We start from the raw sequence: 21891 nt of genomic DNA on the forward strand, positions 1-21891 counted from the left end.
GTCCCCCCCCCGGGGCAGGTGGCCCCACCCGGTGGACCCCCGGGACCCTTCCGGTGGTCCCAGTACAATACCGGTGACCCCGAAATTTGTCCCGATGGCCGAAATAGCACTTCCTACATATAATTCCTTACCTCCGGACCATTCCGGAACTCCTCGTGACGTCCGAGATCTCATCCGGGACTCCGAACAACTTTCGGGTTACCGCATACTAATATCTCTATAACCCTAGCATCACCGAACCTTAAGTGTGTAGACCCTACGGGTTCGGGAGACATGCAGACATGACCGAGATGACTCTCCGGTCAATAACCAACAGAGAGATCTGGATACCCATGTTGGCTCCCACATGTTCCACGATGATCTCATCGGATGAACCACGATGTCAAGGACTTAATCAATCCCGTATACAATTCCCTTTGTCTATCGGTACGATACTTGCCCGAGATTCGATCGTCGGTATCCGATACCTTGTTCAATCTCGTTACCGGCAAGTCTCTTTACTCGTTCCGTAACACATCATCCCGTGATAAACTCCTTGATCACATTGTGCACATTATGATGATGTCCTACCGAGTGGGCCCAGAGATACCTCTCCGTTTACACGGAGTGACAAATCCCAGTCTCGATTCGTGCCAACCCAACAGACGCTTTCGGAGATACCTGTAGTGTACCTTTATAGCCACCCAGTTACGTTGTGACATTTGGCACACCCAAAGCACTCCTACGGTATCCGGGAGTTGCACAATCTCATGGTCTAAGGAAATGATACTTGACATTAGAAAAGCTTTAGCATATGAACTACATGATCTTGTGCTAGGCTTAGGATTGGGTCTTTGTCCATCACATCATTCTCCTAATGATGTGATCCCGTTATCAATGACATCCAATGTCCATGGTTAGGAAACCGTAACCATCTATTGATCAACGAGCTAGTCAACTAGAGGCTTACTAGGGACATGGTGTTGTCTATGTATCCACACATGTATCTGAGTTTCCTATCAGTACAATTCTAGCATGGATAATAAACGATTATCATGAACAAGGAAATATAATAATAACTAATTTATTATTGCCTCTAGGGCATATTTCCAACAGAATACTCTACCCTCGAAAGCTATTGCGATCCCCTATACTTGTGGGTTATCATTCACCCTGCCATATCTTGCAACAGTGGTCTACCGTAGGTGCAGTCGACAGACTACCATGCATGAGGTCCTGGGAGTGGGAGGTGCTTCTTCTAGGGACCAGGTTGTGCCTGTCCATCACCCAGTGATGGCAGCGGTGATGGCACTGTTAGACACTGATATGAGTGAAGGTAAACTTATCAAATGACCATCTAATTTGGTCGAGGGCCATTTGCATCTAAAAGTTTCTTTAAAAACTGGTCCATCTGTTGCATGTACAGCCGTTGTGCCGGATGCTTTGGAGCAGCAAAATTATCATGCTAGGGGATTGCCACGACCACTCCCATAGGCAACAGGAGGCTTGCACTGCCTGATTATGGTGAACAGAGCCGGCCCGTCGCACTTGGTTAGTGTGCACAACTGTTTGACTTGTTCCAACAAAAAATGCACAACAGAATCTAACCTTGTGTTTGTGTATTTGCAGCGGTTGTTCCTGCTTTGCCACCTGCCCGTGATTACGGGTATTCATCATTTGAGCTTGATATCCGCCATGTTTATTATCCGGACCACATGTGTGCTGATCTCTATGAGTCTGTGATGCTTCTGAGTGAGAATTCTGTGCTTAGTAGGTGCGTTTATTTTCCATGTGTGCAATGTTACATAACGAATGTGACTATATGGCTGCCTCTAATGGTATGAGTGTTGTTTTTTTGTAAGCAGGACCTGGTTTGAACATCACACTCCTTCGGTTCTCAGGATAGATGGACACAAGTTGAAGCACCAATTTAGCTTGCATGGCGAGATAATGTACACTGGTCCTGAAGCGTGGGTGCGTGGCTGGAACGATAGGGAACGGAGGCTGATGGAGAGAGTTGATCTTCCAAACTGGAGAGGATTACTACCACCTGATGTCGTGGTACGTTGGATATATGATTGGAATGATTTTGAATGCCACTTGCTAGTGGTTTGAATTGACAAATTGGCGTGCATGTGTTTTTTTGCAGCTCCACATGGAAAACATTGATTTTGACAACACTCGTGCAGTACTAATGGCGTTGCTTTCCACACCCAAGCTTGGTTTCCTGTTATGCATGTGCCGCCTGGTATGTCTACTCCCAGTGCCACCGTTTCTTCCTTGTACACACACGATTTCGATTTTCATATGACTTGTTCACTAAAACCAGTAGCATGCTTTGCAGACAATGTTCCCTATGTGGCTTATCCAGGAGTGGTCCTTGTACGTGTTCGACATGGAGCTGACTAGGGTCACGGTTATGGACCCATTGTACACACAGGTGGGTACCCCTGTGTACGAGGCCAAGCACGGGGCGACCGTGCGCATGCTCTTGAGAGGACTCAAGATCCTTGGTACGATGATGCTGGATGGATGGGAAATGGAGATATCAAAATGTACTATTCGGTACAACACTGACATGCACATACCTTGCCAAAGGTGAGTGCAAGTGTAGAATTCATAGTGTTCCCTGGTAGGATGACTTGCTGACAAAAAGCATTTTGCAGCGGAGAAACACCTGGCTACATTGCTCATATGCAGACAACTTTAACGCTTACGAGCTGGAGGAAGAAGTTCCTGAGGTAATTCTGCCTCTATAAAGTAACCATGCTTATTAGTTGCGTTAGTGTTGAAACAGATATTGACCAGCTGCTTGTTTTTTTCTGGTGTGGTGCATAGGTTGGTCTTCCGGCGGGTCGCAAAAGGATGTTGTACGAGACAATTGCCTGCTCAGGCAACACAAATCCTCACCCTGGATTCATGGAGGAGTTTGAGGGGGAAGATTAGGATGCTGACGTGTACGTGTCCCGCTTTTGGATTTGCTGCGTCCAAGGACATGTTAGATTCTGGCCTACTGTACCATTTTGTAGCTGTCTGGTAGACAGTTCTGCATGCCCATGACTTGTATGATGGGTGCACCATGCATTGGAACTAAGGTTAAATAGAATTTGTCTAAGTATTTCATTAGCCATTGGACCTATGTCTAAGGAGAATTTGCCTAAGGATGATATGTTCAAGTATGTTAGCATTCACACACTTATTACTGTATTTATCGGTTAACCTTAGCTTGGATGAGATCAGCCTCCCTTGTTGTGAAAACTTGTGCATGGAGTGGAGTGTGTTTGGCATGTGGCGGGTGTGCCTTGCAAGCCCCCTTGGAAAAATCTGATGGAAACCGTTTGCTTGGCCACCACACGTTTGAAAAGTGACCGTTGGGGTGAGCACTGACCAGCCTATATAAAGACCACACGGCTACACTGCATCACAGTCACTCCACTAGCAGCGAAAACACACTCCCCCCACCCACCCCCACCAAGCAAATTTCTTCCTCCTTCTCTTCAAGCTCAAGGGCGGCATCTTCATCCCAGAGGCGCTTCGCTCCAGATGGCCAAACCAGGTCGCCGGTGCGTTACAGGGTGGGTCTGCTGGACTACGAGCCAGCGACACCATGTTGGTGCAAGGATAGGCCCAAGGCGGCCATGTGGATCTCGTGGAGCGACGACAACCCAGGGAGAAGATACAAGACATGTGCCCAGTCATGGGTATGTGTTCTAAATGCGAAAGTTTTTCTGGGTGTGGTTACAATTGTTAGTGGTTCATAGCTATTGAGATTTTCCTGTGCTCAATTTACATCAGATGGGAGGATGTGAGATGTACGAGTGGTTCGACGATCCCATTGACAATATGTTCCACAAGCAACTGGTCATTGATCTACGCGACAGGGTGTGTCAGCTAGAGAGGATCAACTCAGAGTTACGAGCTGAAGCAACTTCGGTGCAGCAATGGCAAGCTGCGCAAATAGCTGTTCAACCAGCTCCTGAAGATAATGTAGCCGTCAACCAAGGGATCAACTATGCGAAGGCGCTTGCATCGATCGTGCTGCTTGCAGCAGCAGTGTCAATCTACATAGGGAAATAAACTTGTAGCTGGCATGTGAGCTATATCTCAAGGTTGTAACTCGATAAGCTCTGGTGTACTAGTTAATGGCTAAGAATTTGCCTGCATTAGATAGGATCACTCGATGATCGTCGTAGTACTTGGGAAACTTAATCTACAAGTTTGTTCTGCTTATAAATCATCAAAATTACATGAGCAGACCGATCAACGCTGTGCTATTTTATAGGGCTGTGAACGACGCTTTGACAGCTTCGAGGGCGTCGTTTGCCACTGAAGTTTGGTTCCCTTGCATCCTCATTAGTTCATATATCATCAAGCTGTTGTGCGATGATAGCGTGTCCTACACAAATGCAGCGATTTAGTAGACGAAATGAGCAAGCAGTAACTATGGGGTGCTTGGGGGTGGGGGTGGTGTGTCAGGCACATAAACAACATACCTTGTTTAGTGGTATCTGTAGTTTGTCGCCATCGTAGTTCCAAGCAAAGAATGTGGCACACATCCCAGTCTGATCCCTGCATTTGTATACAAGTGAGGACAAGTTCAAATTAACCAAATTTTGGAGGGTATGACATCGAGTCGCTGTTAAAAATGTACTTGAGCTGCGCCAAATGTACGTATCAATCTTTTCCCTCATTACGATAGGAAAAGTGCGCCCCCAATGGCTTGATTCACTGTGCCATGAGCTAACGAAGTTCTCCAGACAGTTGAACAAAGCAGTATGGAGTTTGTTGCTAACAAATTCATGCATGCTTACTCGGAGATTGCTATACCCAAACGGCCCTACGACTGGGTCTAGCACGATGATCCTTTTTCTGAGCATATCAAATGCATATACTGTCCAACTATCAGGTAGGATTGCCGGGATGTACCATTGCATACAAATGCACATGTTAATGGTCTGTACCCTACAACAGTTTTGATATAATATAACATCAGCTTCTGCAACATCGCCTACTGATAACCCACAAGTATAGGGGATCACAACAGTTTTCGATAAGTAAGAGTGTCAAACCCAATGAGGAGCTAAAGGTAGAACAAATATTCCCTCAAGTTCTATCAACCACTGATACAACTCTACGCACGCTTGATGTTCGCTTTACCTAGAACAAGTATGAAACTAGAAGTACTTTGTAGGTGTTTTTGGATAGGTTTGCAAGATAATAAAGATTACATAAATAAAAAGTAGGGGCTGTTTAGGTAAAGACACAACTAAGTTAGTTTTAGTAAAGAGCTTTTTGTTACGAGAAATTTATTTGTCCCTAGGCAATCGATAACTAGACCGGTAATCCTTATTGCAATTTTATTTGAGGGAGAGGCATAAGTTAACATACTTTCTCTACTTGGATCATATGCACTTATGATTGGAACTCTAGCAAGCATCCGCAAATATTAAAGATCATTAAGGTAAAACCCAACCATAGCATTAAAGTATCAAGTCCTCTTTATCCCATACGCAAACAACCTACTTACTCGGGTCTGTGCTTCTATCACTCACGCCACCCACCATAAGCAAATTATGAACATATTGCAAACCCTACAACGGGAATCCCTCACGCTTGCGCGACACGGAGAGCACCATAGGACAGCACCGATAATAAAACATGCAACTCAAACCAATCACGATTATCAAATAACCCATAGGACAAAACGGATATACTCAAACCTCATAGGATAGCCATACATCATTGGGAAATAGTATATAGAGTTGAGAACCATGTTTAAGTAGAGATTACAGCGGGTAAAAGAGGGGTTACCCTGCTGCATAGAGGGGGGAAGAGTTGGTGATGATGGCGGTGAAGTTGTTGGTGAAGATTGCGGTGATGATGATGGCCCCCGGTGGCACTCCGGTGCCACCGGAAGCGAGGGGGGAGAGCCCCCCTCCTTCTTCTTCTTCCTTGACCTCCTCCCTAGATGGGAGAAGGGTTTCCCCTCTGGTCCTTGGTCTCCATGGCGTGGGACAGGCGAGAGCCCCTCCGAGATTGGATCTATCTCTCTGTCTCTCTCTGTTTCTGCGTTCCCAGATTCTGCCCTTTCACTGATTCTTATATTCCCGGAGATCCGTAACTCCGATTGGGCTGAAATTTTAACACGATCTCTATCCGGATATTAGCTTTCTTGCGGCGAAATAAGGGCACCAACCGCCTTACGGGGTGGCCACGAGGGCCCAGGGCGCGCCTGCCCCCCTGGGGCATGCCCCCTGCCTCATGGCCCCCTCGGGCATCGTCTCGAGTGGATTTTTCTTCCCAAAAATCACATATATTCCAAAAAAATCTCTGTCGGTTTTAATCCCATTTGGACTCTGTTTGATATGGATTTACTGCGAACAAAAACATGCAACAAACAGGAACTGGCACTAGGCACTGGATCAATATGTTAGTCCCAAAAATATTATAAAAAGTTGCCAAAAAGTATATGAAAGTTGTATAATATTGGCATGGAACAATCAATAATTATAGATACGACGAAGATGTATCAGCATCCCCAAGCTTAATTCCTGCTCATCCTCGAGTAGGTAAATGATAAAAAAGATAATTTCTGATGTGGAATGCTACCTAGCATAATCTTGATCACATATCTAATCATGGCATGAATATTAAGACACGAGTGATTCAAAGCAATAGTCTATCATTTGACATAAAACAATAATACTTCAAGCCTACTAATAAAGCAATCATGTCTTTTCAAAATATCATGGCCAAAGTAAGTTATCCCTACAAAATCATATAGTCTGGCTATGCTCCATCTTCACCACACAAAATATTCACATCATGCACAACCCCGATGACAAGCCAAGCAATTGTTTCATACTTTTGACGTTCACAAACCTTTTCAACTTTCACGCAATACATGAGCGTGAGCCATCGACATAGCACTATAGGTGGAATAGAATGGTGGTTGTGGAGAACACAAAAAAAGGAGAAGATAGTCTCACATCAACTAGGCGTTTCAACAGGCTATGGAGATGCCCATGAATAGATATCAATGTGAGTGAGTAGTGATTCCCATGCAACGGATGCACTATGAGCTATAAGTGTATGAAAGCTCAAACTAGAAACTAAGTGGGTGTGCATCCAACTTGCTTGCTCATGAAGACCTCGGGCATTTGAGGAAGCCCATCATCGGAATATACAAGCCAAGTTCTGTAATGAAAATTCCCACTAGTATATGAAAGTGATAACTCAAGAGACTCTCTATATGAAGAACATGGTGCTACTCTCAAGCACAAGTGTGGTAAAAGGATAATAACATTGCCCCTTCTCTCTTTTTCTCTCATTTTTTTGGGCCTTCCCTTTTTTGGCCTTTTTTTCTTCTTTTTTTTTTCTTTTTTTTCGCCCGGAGTCTCATCCCGACTTGTGGGGGAATCATAGTCTCCATCATCCTTTCCTCACTAGGGCAATGCTCTAATAATGATGATCATCACACTTTTATTTACTTACAACTCAATATTACAACTCGATATCTAGAACAAAGATATGACTCTATATGAATGCCTCCGGCGGTGTACCGGGATGTGCAATGATCTAGCATAGCAATGACATCAAAAAATGGACAAGCCATGAAAACATCATGCTAGCTATCTCACGCTCATGCAAAGCAATATGACAATAAATGCTCAAGTCATGTATACGATGATGATGGAAGTTACATGGTAATATATCTCAGAATGGCTATGGAAATGCCATGATAGGTAGGTATGGTGGCTGTTTTGAGGAAGGTATATGGTGGGTTTAAGGTACCGGCGAAAGTTCACGATACTAGAGAGGCTAGCAATGGTGGAAGGGTGAGAGTGCGTATAATCCGTGGACTCAACATTAGTCATAAAGAACTCACATACTTATTGCAAAAATCTATTAGTCATCGAAACAAAGTACGACGTGCATGCTCCTAGGGGGATAGATTGGTAGGAAAAGACCATCGCTCATCCCCGACCGCCACTCATAAGGAAGACAATCAATAAATAAATCATTCTCCGACTTCATCACATAACGGTTAACCATACGTGCATGCTACGGGAATCACAAACTTCAACGCAAGTATTTCTACAATCCACAACTACCCACTAGCATGACTCTAATATCACCATATTTATATCGCAAAACTATTGCAAGGAATCAAACATATCATATTCAGTGATCTACAAGTTTTGTGTAGGATTTTATGACTAACCATGTGAATGGCCGATTCCTGTTATCTCTCTAAAAATATATAAGTGAAGCAAGAGAGTTTAATTCTTTATACAAAAGATATGCCCACGCTCTAACAAATATAAGTGAAGCAAATGAGCATTCTACAAATGGCGGTTTTTTATGTAAAGAGAAACAGGCAATCCAAACTTCAAATGATATAAGTGAAGCACATGAAGCATTCTATAAAACCATACTCAATAGATATAAGTGAAGTGCAGAGAGTATTCTATAAATCAACCAAGGACTATCTCATACCAGCATGGTGCATAAAATAAAAATGAAAACTAAATGCAAAAGACGCTCCAAGATCTGCACATATCGCATGAACGAAACGAATCCGAAAACATACCGATACTTGTTGAAGAAAGAGGGGATGCCTTCCGGGGCATCCCCAAGATTAGATACTCCAATGTCACCTCCAGTATCCGTGGGTATGATTATACGATATGCATCACACAATCTCAGATTCATCTATTCAACCAACACAAAGAACTTCAAAGAGTGCCCCAAAGTTTCTACCGGAGAGTCAAGATGAAAACATGTGCCAACCCCTATGCATAAGTTCACGAGGTCACGGAACTCACAAGTTGATCACCAAAACATACATCAAGTGGATCACGTGATATCCCATTGTCACCACAGATAAGCACATGCAAGACATACATCAACTGTTCTCAAATCCTTAAAGACTCAATCCGATAAGATAACTTCAAAGGGAAAACTCAATTCATCACAAGATAGTAGAGGGGGAGAAACATCATAAGATCCAACTATAGTAGCAAAGCTCGCGATACATCAACATCGTTCCGAATCAAGAACATGATAGAGCGATCAAACACGTAGCTACTGGTACATACCCTCAGCCCCGAGGGAGAACTACTCCCTCCTCGTCATGAGAGCGGCAGGATGATGAAGATGGCCACCGGAGAGGGATTCCCCCCCTCCGGCAGGGTGCCGGAACAGGTCTAGATTGGTTTTCGGTGGCTACGGAGGCTTTTGGCGGCGGAAGTCCCAATCTAGGTTTCTTTCTGGAAGTTTTAGTATATATAAGAGGTTGTGGCGTCGATAACAAGTCAGGGGGGTCTCCGGGCTGTACACGAGGTAGGGAGGCGCGCCCAGGGGGTGGGCGCTCCCCCCACCCTCGTGGGAAGCCCGGGACTCTTCTGGCGCAACTCTTTTACTCCATGTCCTTCTTCTGGTCCAAAAATAAGTTCCGTGAAGTTTCTGGTCAATTGGACTCCGTTTGGTTTTCCTTTTCTGCGAAACTCAAAAACAAGGAAAAAACAGAAACTGGCACTGGGCTCTAGGTTAATAGGTTAGTCCCAAAAATCATATAAAATAGCATATAAATGCATATAAAGCATACAAGGTTGATAATATAATAGCATGGAACAATAAAAAATTATAGATACGTTGGAGACGTATCAAGCATCCCCAAGATTAATTCTTGCTCGTCCTCAAGTAGGTAAATGATAAAAACAGAATTTTTAATGTGGAATGCTACCTAGCATATTTATCCATGTAATTGTCTTTATTGTGGCAAGAATATTCAGATCCGAAAGATTCTAGACAAAAATTTAATATTGACATAAAAATAATAATACTTCAAGCATACTAACAAAGTAATCATGTCTTCTCAAAATAACATGGCCAAAGAAAGCTATCCCTACAAAATCATATAGTCTGGCTATGCTCTATCTTCATCACACAAAATATTTAAATCATGCACAACCCCGATGACAAGCCAAGCAATTGTTTTCATACTTTTGATGTTCTCAAACTTTTTCAATCTTCACGCAATACATGAGCGTGAGCCATGGATATAACACGATAGGTGGAATAGATTGGTGGTTGTGTTGAAGACAAAAAGGAGAAGATAGTCTCACATCAACTAGGCATATCAACGGGCTATGGAGATGCCCATCAATAAATATCAATGTGAGTGAGTAGGGATTGCCATGCAACAGATGCACTAGAGCTATAAGTGTATGAAAGCTCAAAAAAAACTAAGTGGGTGTGCATCCAACTCGCTTGCTCACAAAGACCTAGGGCATTTTGAGGAAGCCCATCATTGGAATATACAAGCCAAGTTCTATAATGTAAAATTCCCACTAGTATATGAAAGTGACAAAATAGGAGACTCTCTATCATGAAGATCATGGTGCTACTTTGAAGCACAAGTGTGGTAAAAGGATAGTACCATTGCCCCTTCTCTCTTTTTCTCTCATTTTTTCTTTTTTCTTTTTTTGGGCCTTCTCCCTTTTTATGGCCTTTTTCTTTTTTTCTTTTTTGTCCGGAGTCTCATCCCGACTTGTGGGGGAATCATAGTCTCCATCATCCTTTCCTCACTTGGGACAATGCTCTAATAATGATGATCATCACACTTTATTTACTTACAACTCAAAAATTACAACTCAATTCTTAGAACAAAATATGACTCTATGTGAATGCCTCCGGCGGTGTACCGGGATGTGCAATGACTCATGAGTGACATGTATGTAAGAATTATGAACGGTGGCTTTGCCACAAATACGATGTCAACTATATGATCATGCAAAGCAATATGACAATGATGGAGCGTGTCATAATAAACGGAATGGTGGGAAATTGCATGGCAATATAACTCAGAATGTCTATGGAAATGCCATAATAGGTAGGTATGGTGGCTGTTTTGAGGAAGGTATATGGTGGGTTTAAGGTACTGGCGAAAGTTGCGCGGTACTAGAGAGGCTAGCAATGATGGGAGGGTGAGAGTGCGTATAATCCATGGACTCAACATTAGTCATAAAGAACTCACATACTTATTGCAAAATTTTATTAGTTATCGAAACGAAGTACTACGCGCATGCTCCTAGGGGTATAGATTGGTAGGAAAATAACATCGCTCGCCCCCGACTGCCACTCATAAGGAAGACAATCAATAAATAAATCATGCTCCGACTTCATCAGATAACGGTTCACCATACGTGCATGCTACGGGAATCACAAACTTTAACACAGGTATCTCTCAAATTCACAACTACTCAACTAGCATGACTCTAATATCACCATCTTCATATCTCAAAACAATCATCAAGTATCAAACTTCTCATAGTATTCAATGCACTTTATATGAAATTTTTTATTATATCCCTCTTGGATGCCTATCATATTAGGACTAATTTCATAACCAAAGCAAATTACCATGCTGTTCTAAGAGACTCTCAAAATAATATAAGTGAAGCATGAGAGTTCATCTATTTCTTCAAAATAAACCACCGCCATGCTCTAAAAGGATATAAGTGAATCACTAGAGCAAATGGCAAACTACTCCGAAAGATATAAGTGAAGATCAATGAGTAGTCGAATAATTATGTAATGTGAAGACTCTCTAACATTTAAGAATTTCAGATCTTGGTATTTTATTCAAACAGCAAGCAAAGCAAAAGAAAATAAAATGACACTCCAAGCAAAACACATATCATGTGGTGAATAAAAATATAGCTCCAAGTAAAGTTACCGATGAACGAGGGGATGCCATCTGGGGCATCCCCAAGCTTAGGCTCTTGGTTGTCCTTGAATATTACCTTGGTGTTCCTTGGGAATCCCCAATCTTAGGCTCTTGCCACTCCTTATTCCATAATCCATCGAATCTTTACCCAAAACTTGAGAACTTCACAACACAAAACTCAACAGAAAACTCGTAAGCTCCATTAGTATAAGAAAATAAATCACCACTTAAGGACTGTTGTGAACTCATTCTAAATTCACATTGGTGTAATATCTACTATATTCCAAATTCCCTATGGTTCATACCCTCCGATACTATTCATAGATTCATCAAAATAAGCAAACAACACATAGAAAACAGATTCTGTCAAAAACAGAACAAACTGTAGTAATCTGTATCAACATATACTTTTGGAACTCAAACAATTCTGAAATAAATTGTTGTACATGAGGAATTTGTCTATTAATCATCTTCAAAAAGAATTAGATTAATAGCACTCTCAAGTAAAAAATGGTAGCTAATCTCGTGAGCGCTAAAGTTTCTATTTTTTACAGCAAGATCACAAAGACTTCACCCAAGTCTTCCCAAAGGTTCTACTTGGCACAAACACTAATTAAAACATAAAACCACATCTAAACAGAGGCTAGATGAATTGTTTATTACTAAACAGGAACAAAAAGCAAGTAACAAAAATAAAATTGTGTTGCCTCCCAACAAGCGCTATCGTTTAACGCCCCTAGCTAGGCAGGATGATTTAAATGATGCTCACATAAAAGATAAGAATTGAAACATAAAGAGAGCATCATGAAGAATATGACTAGCACATTTAAGTCTAACCCAATTCCTATGCATAGGGATTTTGTGAGCAAACAACTTGTGGGAACAAGAATCAACTTGCATAGGAAGGTAAAACAAGCATAACTTCAAAACTTTAAGCACATAGAGAGGAAACTTGATATTATTGCAATTCCTACACGCATATGTTCCTCCCTCATAATAATTTTCAGTAGCATCATGAATGAATTCAACAATATAACCATCACATAAAGCATTCTTTTCATGATCTATAAGCATAGAAAATTTACTACTCACCACATAAGCAAAATTCTTCTCATTCATAATAGTGGGAGCAAACTCAACAAAATAACTATCATGTGAGGCATAATCCAATTAAAAACTAAAATCATGATGACAAGTTTCATGGTTATCATTATTCTTTTATAGCATACATGTCATCACAATAATCATCATAGATAGCAACTTTGTTCTCATAATCAATTGGAACCTCTTCCGAAATAGTGGATTCATCACTAAATAAAGCCACGACCTCTCCAAATCCACTTTCATCAATATAATCATCATAAATAGGAGGCATGCTTTCAACATAATAAATTTTCTCATCAAAACTTGGGGGACAAAAAATATCATCTTCATCAAACATAGCTTCTCCAAGCTTGTGGCTTTGCATATCATTAGCATCATGGATACTCAAGGAATTCGTACTAACAACATTGCAATCATGCTCATCATTAAAATATTTAGTGCCAAACATTCTAATGCATTCTTCTTCTAACACTTTGGCAAAATTATCGGAATCCTTATTTTCACGAAAGACATTAAAAAGATGAAGCATATGAGGCAACCTTAATTCCATTTTCTGTAGTTTTCTTTTATAGACTAAACTAGTGATCAAACAAGAAACTAAAAGATTCGATTGAAAGATCTAAAGATATACCTTCAAGCGGTAACCTCCCCGGCAACGGCGCCAGAAAAGAGCTTGATGTCTACTACACAACCTTCTTCTTGTAGACGTTGTTGGGCCTCCAAGTGCAGAGGTTTGTAGGACAACATCAAATTTCCCTCAAGTGGATGACCCAAGGTTTATCAATCCGTGGGAGGCGTAGGATGAAGATGGTCTCTCTCAAACAACCCTGCAACCAAATAACAAAGAGTCTCTTGTGTCCCTAACACACCCAATACAACGGTAAATTGTATAGGTGCACTAGTTCAGCGAAGAGATGGTGATACAAGTGCAATATGGATGGTAGATATAGGTTTTGTAATCTGAAAATATAAAAACAGCAAGGTAACTAATGATAAAAGTAAGTGAAAACGGTATTGCAATGCGTTGAAATAAGGCCTAGGGTTCATACTTTCACTAGTGCAAGTTCTCTCAACAATAATAATATAGTTGGATCATATAACTATCCCTCAACATGCAACAAAGATTCACTCCAAAGTAACTAATAGCGGAGAACAAACGAAGAGATTATTGTAGGGTACGAAACCACCTCAAAGTTATCCCTTCTGATCGATCTATTCAAGAGTCCATAGTAAAATAACACGAAGCTATTCTTTCCGTTCAATCTATCCTAGAGTTTGTACTATAATAACACCTTAAGACACAAATCAACCAAAACTCTAATGTCACCTAGATACTCCAATGTCACCTCAAGTATTCATGGGTATGATTATACGATATGCATCACAAAATCTCAGATTCATCTATTCAACCAACACAAAGAACTTCAAAGAGTTTCCCAAAGTTTCTACCGGAGAGTCAAGACGAAAACGTGTGCCAACCCCTATGCATAAGTTCACGAGGTCACGGAACTCGCAAGTTGATCACCAAAACATACATCAAGTGGATCACATGATATCCCATTGTCACCACAGATAAGCACATGCAAGACATACATCAAGTGTTCTCAAATCCTTGAAGAATCAATCCGATAAGATAACTTCAAAGAGAAAAACTCAATTCATCATAAGAGAGTAGAGGGGGAGAAACATCAAAAGATCCAACTAAAGTAGCAAAGCTCGCGATACATCAACATCGTTCCGAATCAAGAACACATAGAGCGATCAAACATGTAGCTACTGTAGATACCCTCAGCCCAGAGGGAGAATTACTCCCTCCTCGTCATGAGAGCGCCGGGATGATGAAGATGGCCACCGGAGATGGATTCCCCCCCTCCGGCAGGGTGCCGGAACGGGTCTATATTGGTTTTCGATGGCTACGGAGGCTTCTGGCGGCGGAAGTCCCGATCTAGGTTTCTTTCTGGAAGTTTTAGTATATATAAGAGGTTTTGGTGTCGAGAACAAGTCAGGGGGGTCTCCGGGCTGTCCACGAGGTAGGGAGGCGCGCCCAGGGGGGTGGGCGCTCCCCCCACCCACGTGGGCAGCCCGGGAATCTTCTGGCCCAACTCTTTTACTCCATGTCCTTCTTCTGGTCCAAAAATAAGTTCCATGAAGTTTTAGGTCAATTGGATTCCGTTTGGTTTTTCTTTTCTGTGATACTCAAAACAAGGAAAAAACAAAAACTGGCACTAGGCTCTAGGTTAATAGGTTAGTCCCAAAAATTATATAAAATAGCATATAAATGCATATAAAACATCCAAGGTTGATAATATAATAGCATGGAACAATCAAAAATTATAGATACGTTGAAGACATATCAGGGGTTACTGCAACAACAACCTGCTGATCACGTGAGCAGATTTTCTTTGTTGTGCCTGACTGTATGCTTGAAGATAAACTGCCATCTCTTTTCCTAGACACGGAACTGTTTGCCGACACGGTGCCTGGCAAGGCAGATCAAGTAGGGTCATGGGGATGCCCAAGTTCCATAAGATCGTTTGTATGATTTTAAAAGATTGATCATGTACCTTCGTGGTTTCCTGGTGCTGGTAATCGGGGTCCAATCTTGCTTACTAAAGGCGTGCTGAATTGGGCTTGATCTACTGATGCAATGCGAGGTACATGGTCAGTGTTCGTGTCTTCCCTCTTCAAGATGCACCTTTTGCTTCCATGCGCCTTGCAACAAGTGCAGCTATCTGCTATGCATGTCATTGGCTTGTCAGTGAAAGTGAACATATTGGACTGGAACGCTTGACATATTTCTGTAATATTTGCTAGCCCACGGGCATTCTGCTCCCGAAGAAGTATACCAAGTTTCTCCGCTGACTACATAAATACATATAAAAAAAGGTTAGGTGGCAGTCAAATTGTAAGTAGCTGATGAACATGGACAATGGCTTTAGGAGACATACTATGCTTGGGTAGCGTGTTCGTATATAATTTGAAAACTCTTGCGGGCCGGTTTTGGCACAGCTATTCCGTAGAATTGGTGTGCACGCTGCATTTGCCTTTTTTGGCGCTCTCGTGGGCTTTGGTGTTTTTGTTGCACAGACTTCCTTCAGACTGCATCCAATTAGGTTTCTCATAGAGAGCTTGCTACACACCTATTGATTTGAACGCATGTTAGAATCATGTTCTGATGTAGTACTAATTGACATAAAAAATGTCTTCGATTTGGCATGTTTTGCTTACCGCTGCGCCGTGAAAGGAAACTTCGCCCGGGGCAACATTCACTGTAATTTTCTCAACCATATTCTTGATCGACTCATAGTCATACAAGCCTATAAGCGGGGTTACACCTCTTGCCCTGTTTAGAACACCCAGCTCGAGGCTATCAAGCACAAAAAGCTGCAAATGAAAACAACAACAGGAAAATCATGTGAGCATGTGCGACTAACTCATTAGAAAAATTCTAATGGTTTTCATCAAGAAAAACACGAACACACACCTGCAGAAATAGATGACATCCAACTATATGCACGGTTGGGTTTCTTCTCAAAACATCTGCCTTGAACTTTTTGACAGCTTGAAACAGATTTTTCAACACATATCCTCCCCAATTCCAATCCTTTATCTTGCTGATATCATTCAGTGCAGCCCAGCAATCAATGGATATATAATCGTGCTTCGCAGTAGGTGCCAGCACATGACCAACAACAAAAATAACAAAAACTATTTTGAAGCAGTCCTACTCTAACTAAGTAGATGATTCTACTATGCATCTGCTTAAGTATGCCTCTGCTGCTTTCAGGCTGTGGGTGCCTCTGTCACTAAACGATGCTGCCACACGGGTATACTCAATGCAAGCTGCTGACAGCTCGACTCCTTCGGCTTGTATGGTTGAATCGCCACATGGGAGGCCAAACACATAATTCATGTTCTTGTCACATAGTTGAAGAACACCTTGGCCCTCAAGATTTATTATACTTGAATCTACATCGACTCTATCCATTAGATAAGCGTTGTATTTCAGGTTGATCTTCTGCCATGATTTTAGCTCAAGCATTCCATCGAATCCAATTTCCCTGACTAACTGGCGCTTGAATTCACTAAACTTGCTTATGACTGAACCCACTTTGAGCACAGATAGCCTGGACGTGAAACATGGTGATTCAGGCAAACCAGTGGAGCCACCTGAACCATCCCCATCACTGTTCCAATCTTCAGGCGACTGTTCGCTGTTCTCTAATCGATTGACAACCATACCAGCTTGGATCCCGCTAAAAAACCAGTCATCTTCCCTCTCTACCCTAAAAAATGTTTTGAGAACCCTAATCGATTGAAGCAAAAAAACTAAGAACAATGGCGACCTAGCGTTTGCAGCAGATCGTGAATGGATTGGAATGGAGTACCTATGCGCCTTGACCGGCCGGATGATTTTGGGCCTGCCCACCCCTCGCCCCCGGCACTTGTCGGCCCGTCGGAGGAGAGAGATCCTAGCCGCCGTCCAGTAGTTCGACGGCGAGGGGGCTGTTGCTCCCCCTTGGTCCCTCTGGTGGATTCCCCTTCCGCGGCGAAGAAGCAGAGTGAGGTGGGTGGAGGTAGATGACAGGTGAGGAGGAATGATGTGAATGCGTAGTAAATTGCATGACGTGACGTATCAGGGACGAGCCAACAGGGCTGCGCGGCGCAAAGCTGTTCCACGCTGCACAGAACCTGGCCTCTCGCGTGAATCATTGACACTGAATAAGCTGTTAGTTGATACCCAACGGCGAAACGAGATTATGGTTGTTTCACTAGTCTCCCAACAGAAATGTGATTATTAATAAAAATTTATGGATCTGCGTAATCAAACTACCTATTGAATGGCGTGTTTCGATGCATAATTTGAGGTTGATTTTGTGTTCCACAAATGTGATCATGTGCGGGCAGGATTTGGAACAGATTATGCATGATAGTATTGCAGTTAACCTCCTGATTGTTCTAATAAAAATAAAAACCCAATTAAACGGTAAACTAAATAGATATGTGCAGTTAGTTCTTCCATGGTCAATACTGGGCCACATCGGCTGCTAGATGCACTGGTGGACGTGGCTCTCCGCACGCTACAGCACATGATTGTGCTAGTACGTGCCAGTCTTCGCGCTGGTACATGCAGAGAAAAAACAAGGGAATTGCACAAACCATCACTTATTGGGATGGCGTTACGCAAAACACCTACTATACGGAGTTGTTGCGGAAAACACCACATATTGGTGTAATACATTACATATAGGTCTAATCTAGTATTTGGCTGCATTGACATAATTACAGACAAATGGGTCCTGCTTGTAAGTGCACGCGTGGCAATAAAAACCGGCCACATCAGCCAACATATATTAGACCAAGAAATGAAAAGACCAGAGTTAAAAAAACAATTTAATAAGTGGGTTGGAAGCCGACTCACAGAAAAAGATGGGCTGAAAGTCCATATCGATAAAACAACACACAACCATCTCGTACAGAGTGGCTCGAGCAGAGAGGAATGACCTCGCACAGGAACAACAGGCGGCGGCGACGACGACCATCCTGTCGCTGGTGATGGAGCGGAGCCAACCGTTCCCCATCGTCGGGTAAGCGCCCCCCCCCCCCCCCCCGCCCTCTCACCCAGGCTCTGCTCATCTTCTCCCCTACCTTCTAGGACTTCTTCCCCCTCATGAAACCCTACATTTTGGGTGTAAATTTTGCCGTCGATAGACATATTTTTGTTTAGGATCCTATTTTTTGGGGCGTTTGTGTTGTTATTACTTAGGTTCTGTGCTCGATTTTGACATGTGTTTAAGGCCTTGTCCCCTGTGTCAGTATAAATTTTGATTCAGCAACATATCTGATTATTATCCTTTATCCAATGGCAGTAGCAAAGAGAGCAACACCAATCCTCCATCCAGCATGGAGTGGCCTTCCGATTGGTACATCGAGGAACCAAGGGCAATCCATCAAGATTGTCCCATTAACACCCAGTTTGACTTGAATCTGGAACACTCTGTGCAAAACCAGCTCAACATGGGTTGCCACGTCCAGCAAAGAGAAGAAATGGATGAGATGCATGCATTTGAATCTCCACAAATGAATGCCAGTTTTTCCGAAGACCTTGTATATGAGCCACATTCCAGTGAACAATCAAGTTCTGATGCTGAGGATGTACTGCAGGCTCACCTAGAAGGAGACACGGATGTTGAAGAATTGTTCCCGGTACCTGATGAGGAAGAATTGGTTGAGGATCCTAGGGTGGACAAGGCTGCTATGATAAGGGAAGCAAGAAGCAAAAATGCGAAGGCCAAAGCAATCAAGATCAGGCAGGTTAAGCAAAGGGCAGCCGCAGGCACAATTGAGGATGCATTTTGTGCTTAGTGATAGTTGTAGTGACGACAATAAAGAGATAATAGATTTAGACGATGATGATGGTGCTGTGTTGGAATCAGAAATAGTAGTGAGAAAGAGGAAGAGCAGAGCAATGCTAGTGAAGAAGAGAACATACTATGACGAGAGCAAGAGTAGTGCACATGAGCAGTTTGCCTTGGACTTGTGTTTCCATGATGTCACACAATTAAGGAAGGCTTTAGAGAATTATCACATAGCTCACATCAGAAATTTCACATATTTGAAAAATAACCAAGAGAGGGTGGTTGCTTGCTGTAGTCGGGCGGCACTCGTGCTTTCATGGTTTGATCATCTCAAATAAAGGGAGAAAAGACGCATTGCATTAGGCAGATAATGCTGCCACACACTTGTGGCACTACCACCGATACATCAAGGATCAACAACACTTGGCTTGCTAAGGAGTATGAAGATGAGATCAGGAGTGATCCAACCATGAATATAACTGCTCTTATTGATGTTGTGCACAAGCGCTTTAGAATTGAAATATCCAGACACATGGCGTATAGGGCGAAGAATAAAGCTCTTGAAGCTATAGAAGGAGACGAAGATAGGCAATACCTACGTATCAAAGATTATTTGCAAACTGTAATGGAAAAGAATCCTGGTTCTAGATGCCATGTATGACAATCCGTCCAATCAACAAACCTGAAAAGAACCCAAGGTTTCATGGTCTTTTCTCTGGTCTGCATGCGCAAATCGAAGGGTTTAAGAATGGTTGTAGGCCTTTCATTGGTAAATATCTCACCTCTTTATTCTATCGTTTAATATTTCTCGCCTTTGTCAATTACATTTATCTAAATTTTTTACTATGTATAGGGATTGATGGATGCTTTCTTAAGTTGGGTAATGGAGCACAAGTGCTTGCCGTCACAACTCGAGATGGCAATAATAATTTTATCCGCTCGCATTCGGTGTCGTTGGAACGGAAGATACTGCTACATGGTCATGGTTTCTCAATCAACTCAAGTATGCACTAGGTGGTACCGCAGGTCAGTTTGGCACCTATACCTTCATGTCTGATAGGCAAAAAGGTCTCCTAGCTGCTGTTCATTTGGTATTCCCTCAGTCTAGCAATAGGTACTGCCTTAGGCACATATATGCAAATTTTTAAAGTGCTGGGTACAAGGGCGGAGACCTTAAGAAACTAGTAGATGATGCTGCTTACGCCTTTGATAAGTGTGACTTTGATGTTGCCATGGAAGAACTCAAAAAAGAGGATAAGGATGCATGGGAATGGATGTGCAATATACCACCTAAACATTAGGCACGTCATGCACTTGACACACACTGCAAGACTGACTTAGTGGTCAATAACATTAGTGAGGTGTTCAACAACTACATTCTCAAAGTCAGAGATAAGCCAATAGTGACCATGATTGATTCAATTAGGACCAAACTAATGCCCAGATATGCATCTAGGAGAGAAGGGGTAGAACATGTCCAATGGGAAATTACTCCTACTTATGTTGAAAGATTAGAGTGGGGGAAGAGAAATGCAAGATGGTGCACAGCTGTATGTGCAAAGAAGGGTCTATGGCAAGTTACAAATATCCCAAGGACTTATGAAGTTAATTTAACCGAAAGTAAATGTGGTTGCTTCAAATGGGACCTGACCGGTATACCTTGCAAGCATGCTGTTTGTGCTATCTACAAAGCAAAAGAATTTCTAGATGATTATGTCAGTGACTTCTTTAAGAAGCCCATGTACAAAGAGGCATACAAGAATCTCATATATACAGTGCCAGGTCCCCATGGATGGACGAGAACGGAAACACCTGATATAGACCCGCCTAAGTATGAACCAAAGCGTGGAAGAAAACAGAAGAAAAGATGCAAAGGAAAACATGAATCATCCAAGTCTAGTGTTCAAGTAAGAATGACCACAATCAAATGCTCAAATTGTAATCTATAAGGGTATAGGTACACAAACTGTGCAGAACCTTTGAAGCCACACTTGGCAATAAGAAAGTCACGACACAAGGTAATCGTTGTTTTTCTCCTATTTTTTCTATGGTTACCATAATTTACAGATTTGACAAACTTCAAATGTTTTCAGACCGTGCGGAGGCTACCAGATGAAGCTTCGCAGCCTGCTGCTCCACGTCTAGCTCCTTCACGCGTTGCTGCCCCACGTCCAGCTCCTTCACGCGCTGCTGCCCCACGTCCAGCTCCTCCAAGGGCAGCTGCTCATTCCTCTCAAGAATCCACCGTGACAGGAAGATCTTCAAGTGCAAGCAACTCACGTTTAGGAATGCGACGATATGAAGACAACAGATTGTTTTCCTACTTCACTCCGGGTCTAGGGTACCAACCTCATCAAGAATGAATGGCGTATAGTGGTTTGTAATGGCCATGTTGCGACTTTGCAAGTACCAAACCTAATGGATGTACCTTTTGGTGTATGAGACTAGTCATATTATTTTAGAAAAGTGTGAAAAAATTCTAGTAAATTACGCATGTGTACAGTACCATTTCAGGAAAGTTTTACCCCATTTGGATTAATGATTTGCTAAATAATGGAAGTTTTATATAGCCCATTCAATTTTTTTGTTCAAAATTTGACATTTTCAGAAAAATGTGAAATAATTCCAGTAAATATTACATGTATTCAATACTAATCTGGGGAAGTTTCGGCTCAACTGGACCACAGGTTTTGGAGGTAATGACAATCTAATATG

General features: G+C 42.3%; 1 protein-coding gene and 1 pseudogene across 3 annotated transcripts; one reads left to right on the top strand and one right to left on the bottom strand.

Annotated features, from left to right (window-relative positions):
- Positions 1–14416: 14416 nt before the first annotated feature.
- On the bottom strand, positions 14417–17422 carry LOC125510490 (uncharacterized). Of its 3 annotated transcripts, none has more exons than XM_048675688.2 (6): positions 17206–17422; positions 16302–16431; positions 16046–16201; positions 15766–15957; positions 15382–15679; positions 14417–15297 (listed from the first exon to the last, which is right to left on the bottom strand). In XM_048675688.2, exons 3-6 carry the CDS (start codon positions 16103–16105, stop codon positions 15149–15151), a joined length of 699 nt encoding a protein of 232 aa, XP_048531645.2. In that variant the 5' UTR covers positions 16106–16201; positions 16302–16431; positions 17206–17422; the 3' UTR covers positions 14417–15148. The 3 variants fall into 3 exon arrangements, with proteins under 3 accessions (XP_048531645.2, XP_087377813.1, XP_087377812.1); XM_087521687.1 differs by lacking the exon at positions 17206–17422 and having other exon boundaries at positions 14417–14939; positions 15194–15297; positions 16302–16555; XM_087521686.1 differs by lacking the exon at positions 17206–17422 and having other exon boundaries at positions 14417–14942; positions 15194–15297; positions 16302–16555.
- Positions 17423–19072: 1650 nt separating this feature from the next.
- Positions 19073–20190, top strand: LOC147972782 (uncharacterized; annotated as a pseudogene).
- Positions 20191–21891: the final 1701 nt, after the last annotated feature.

This window comes from Triticum urartu, chromosome 5A (genome assembly GCF_056163025.1).
Source record: "Triticum urartu cultivar PI428250 chromosome 5A, HENAU_Tu73, whole genome shotgun sequence".
NCBI lineage: Eukaryota > Viridiplantae > Streptophyta > Magnoliopsida > Poales > Poaceae > Triticum > Triticum urartu.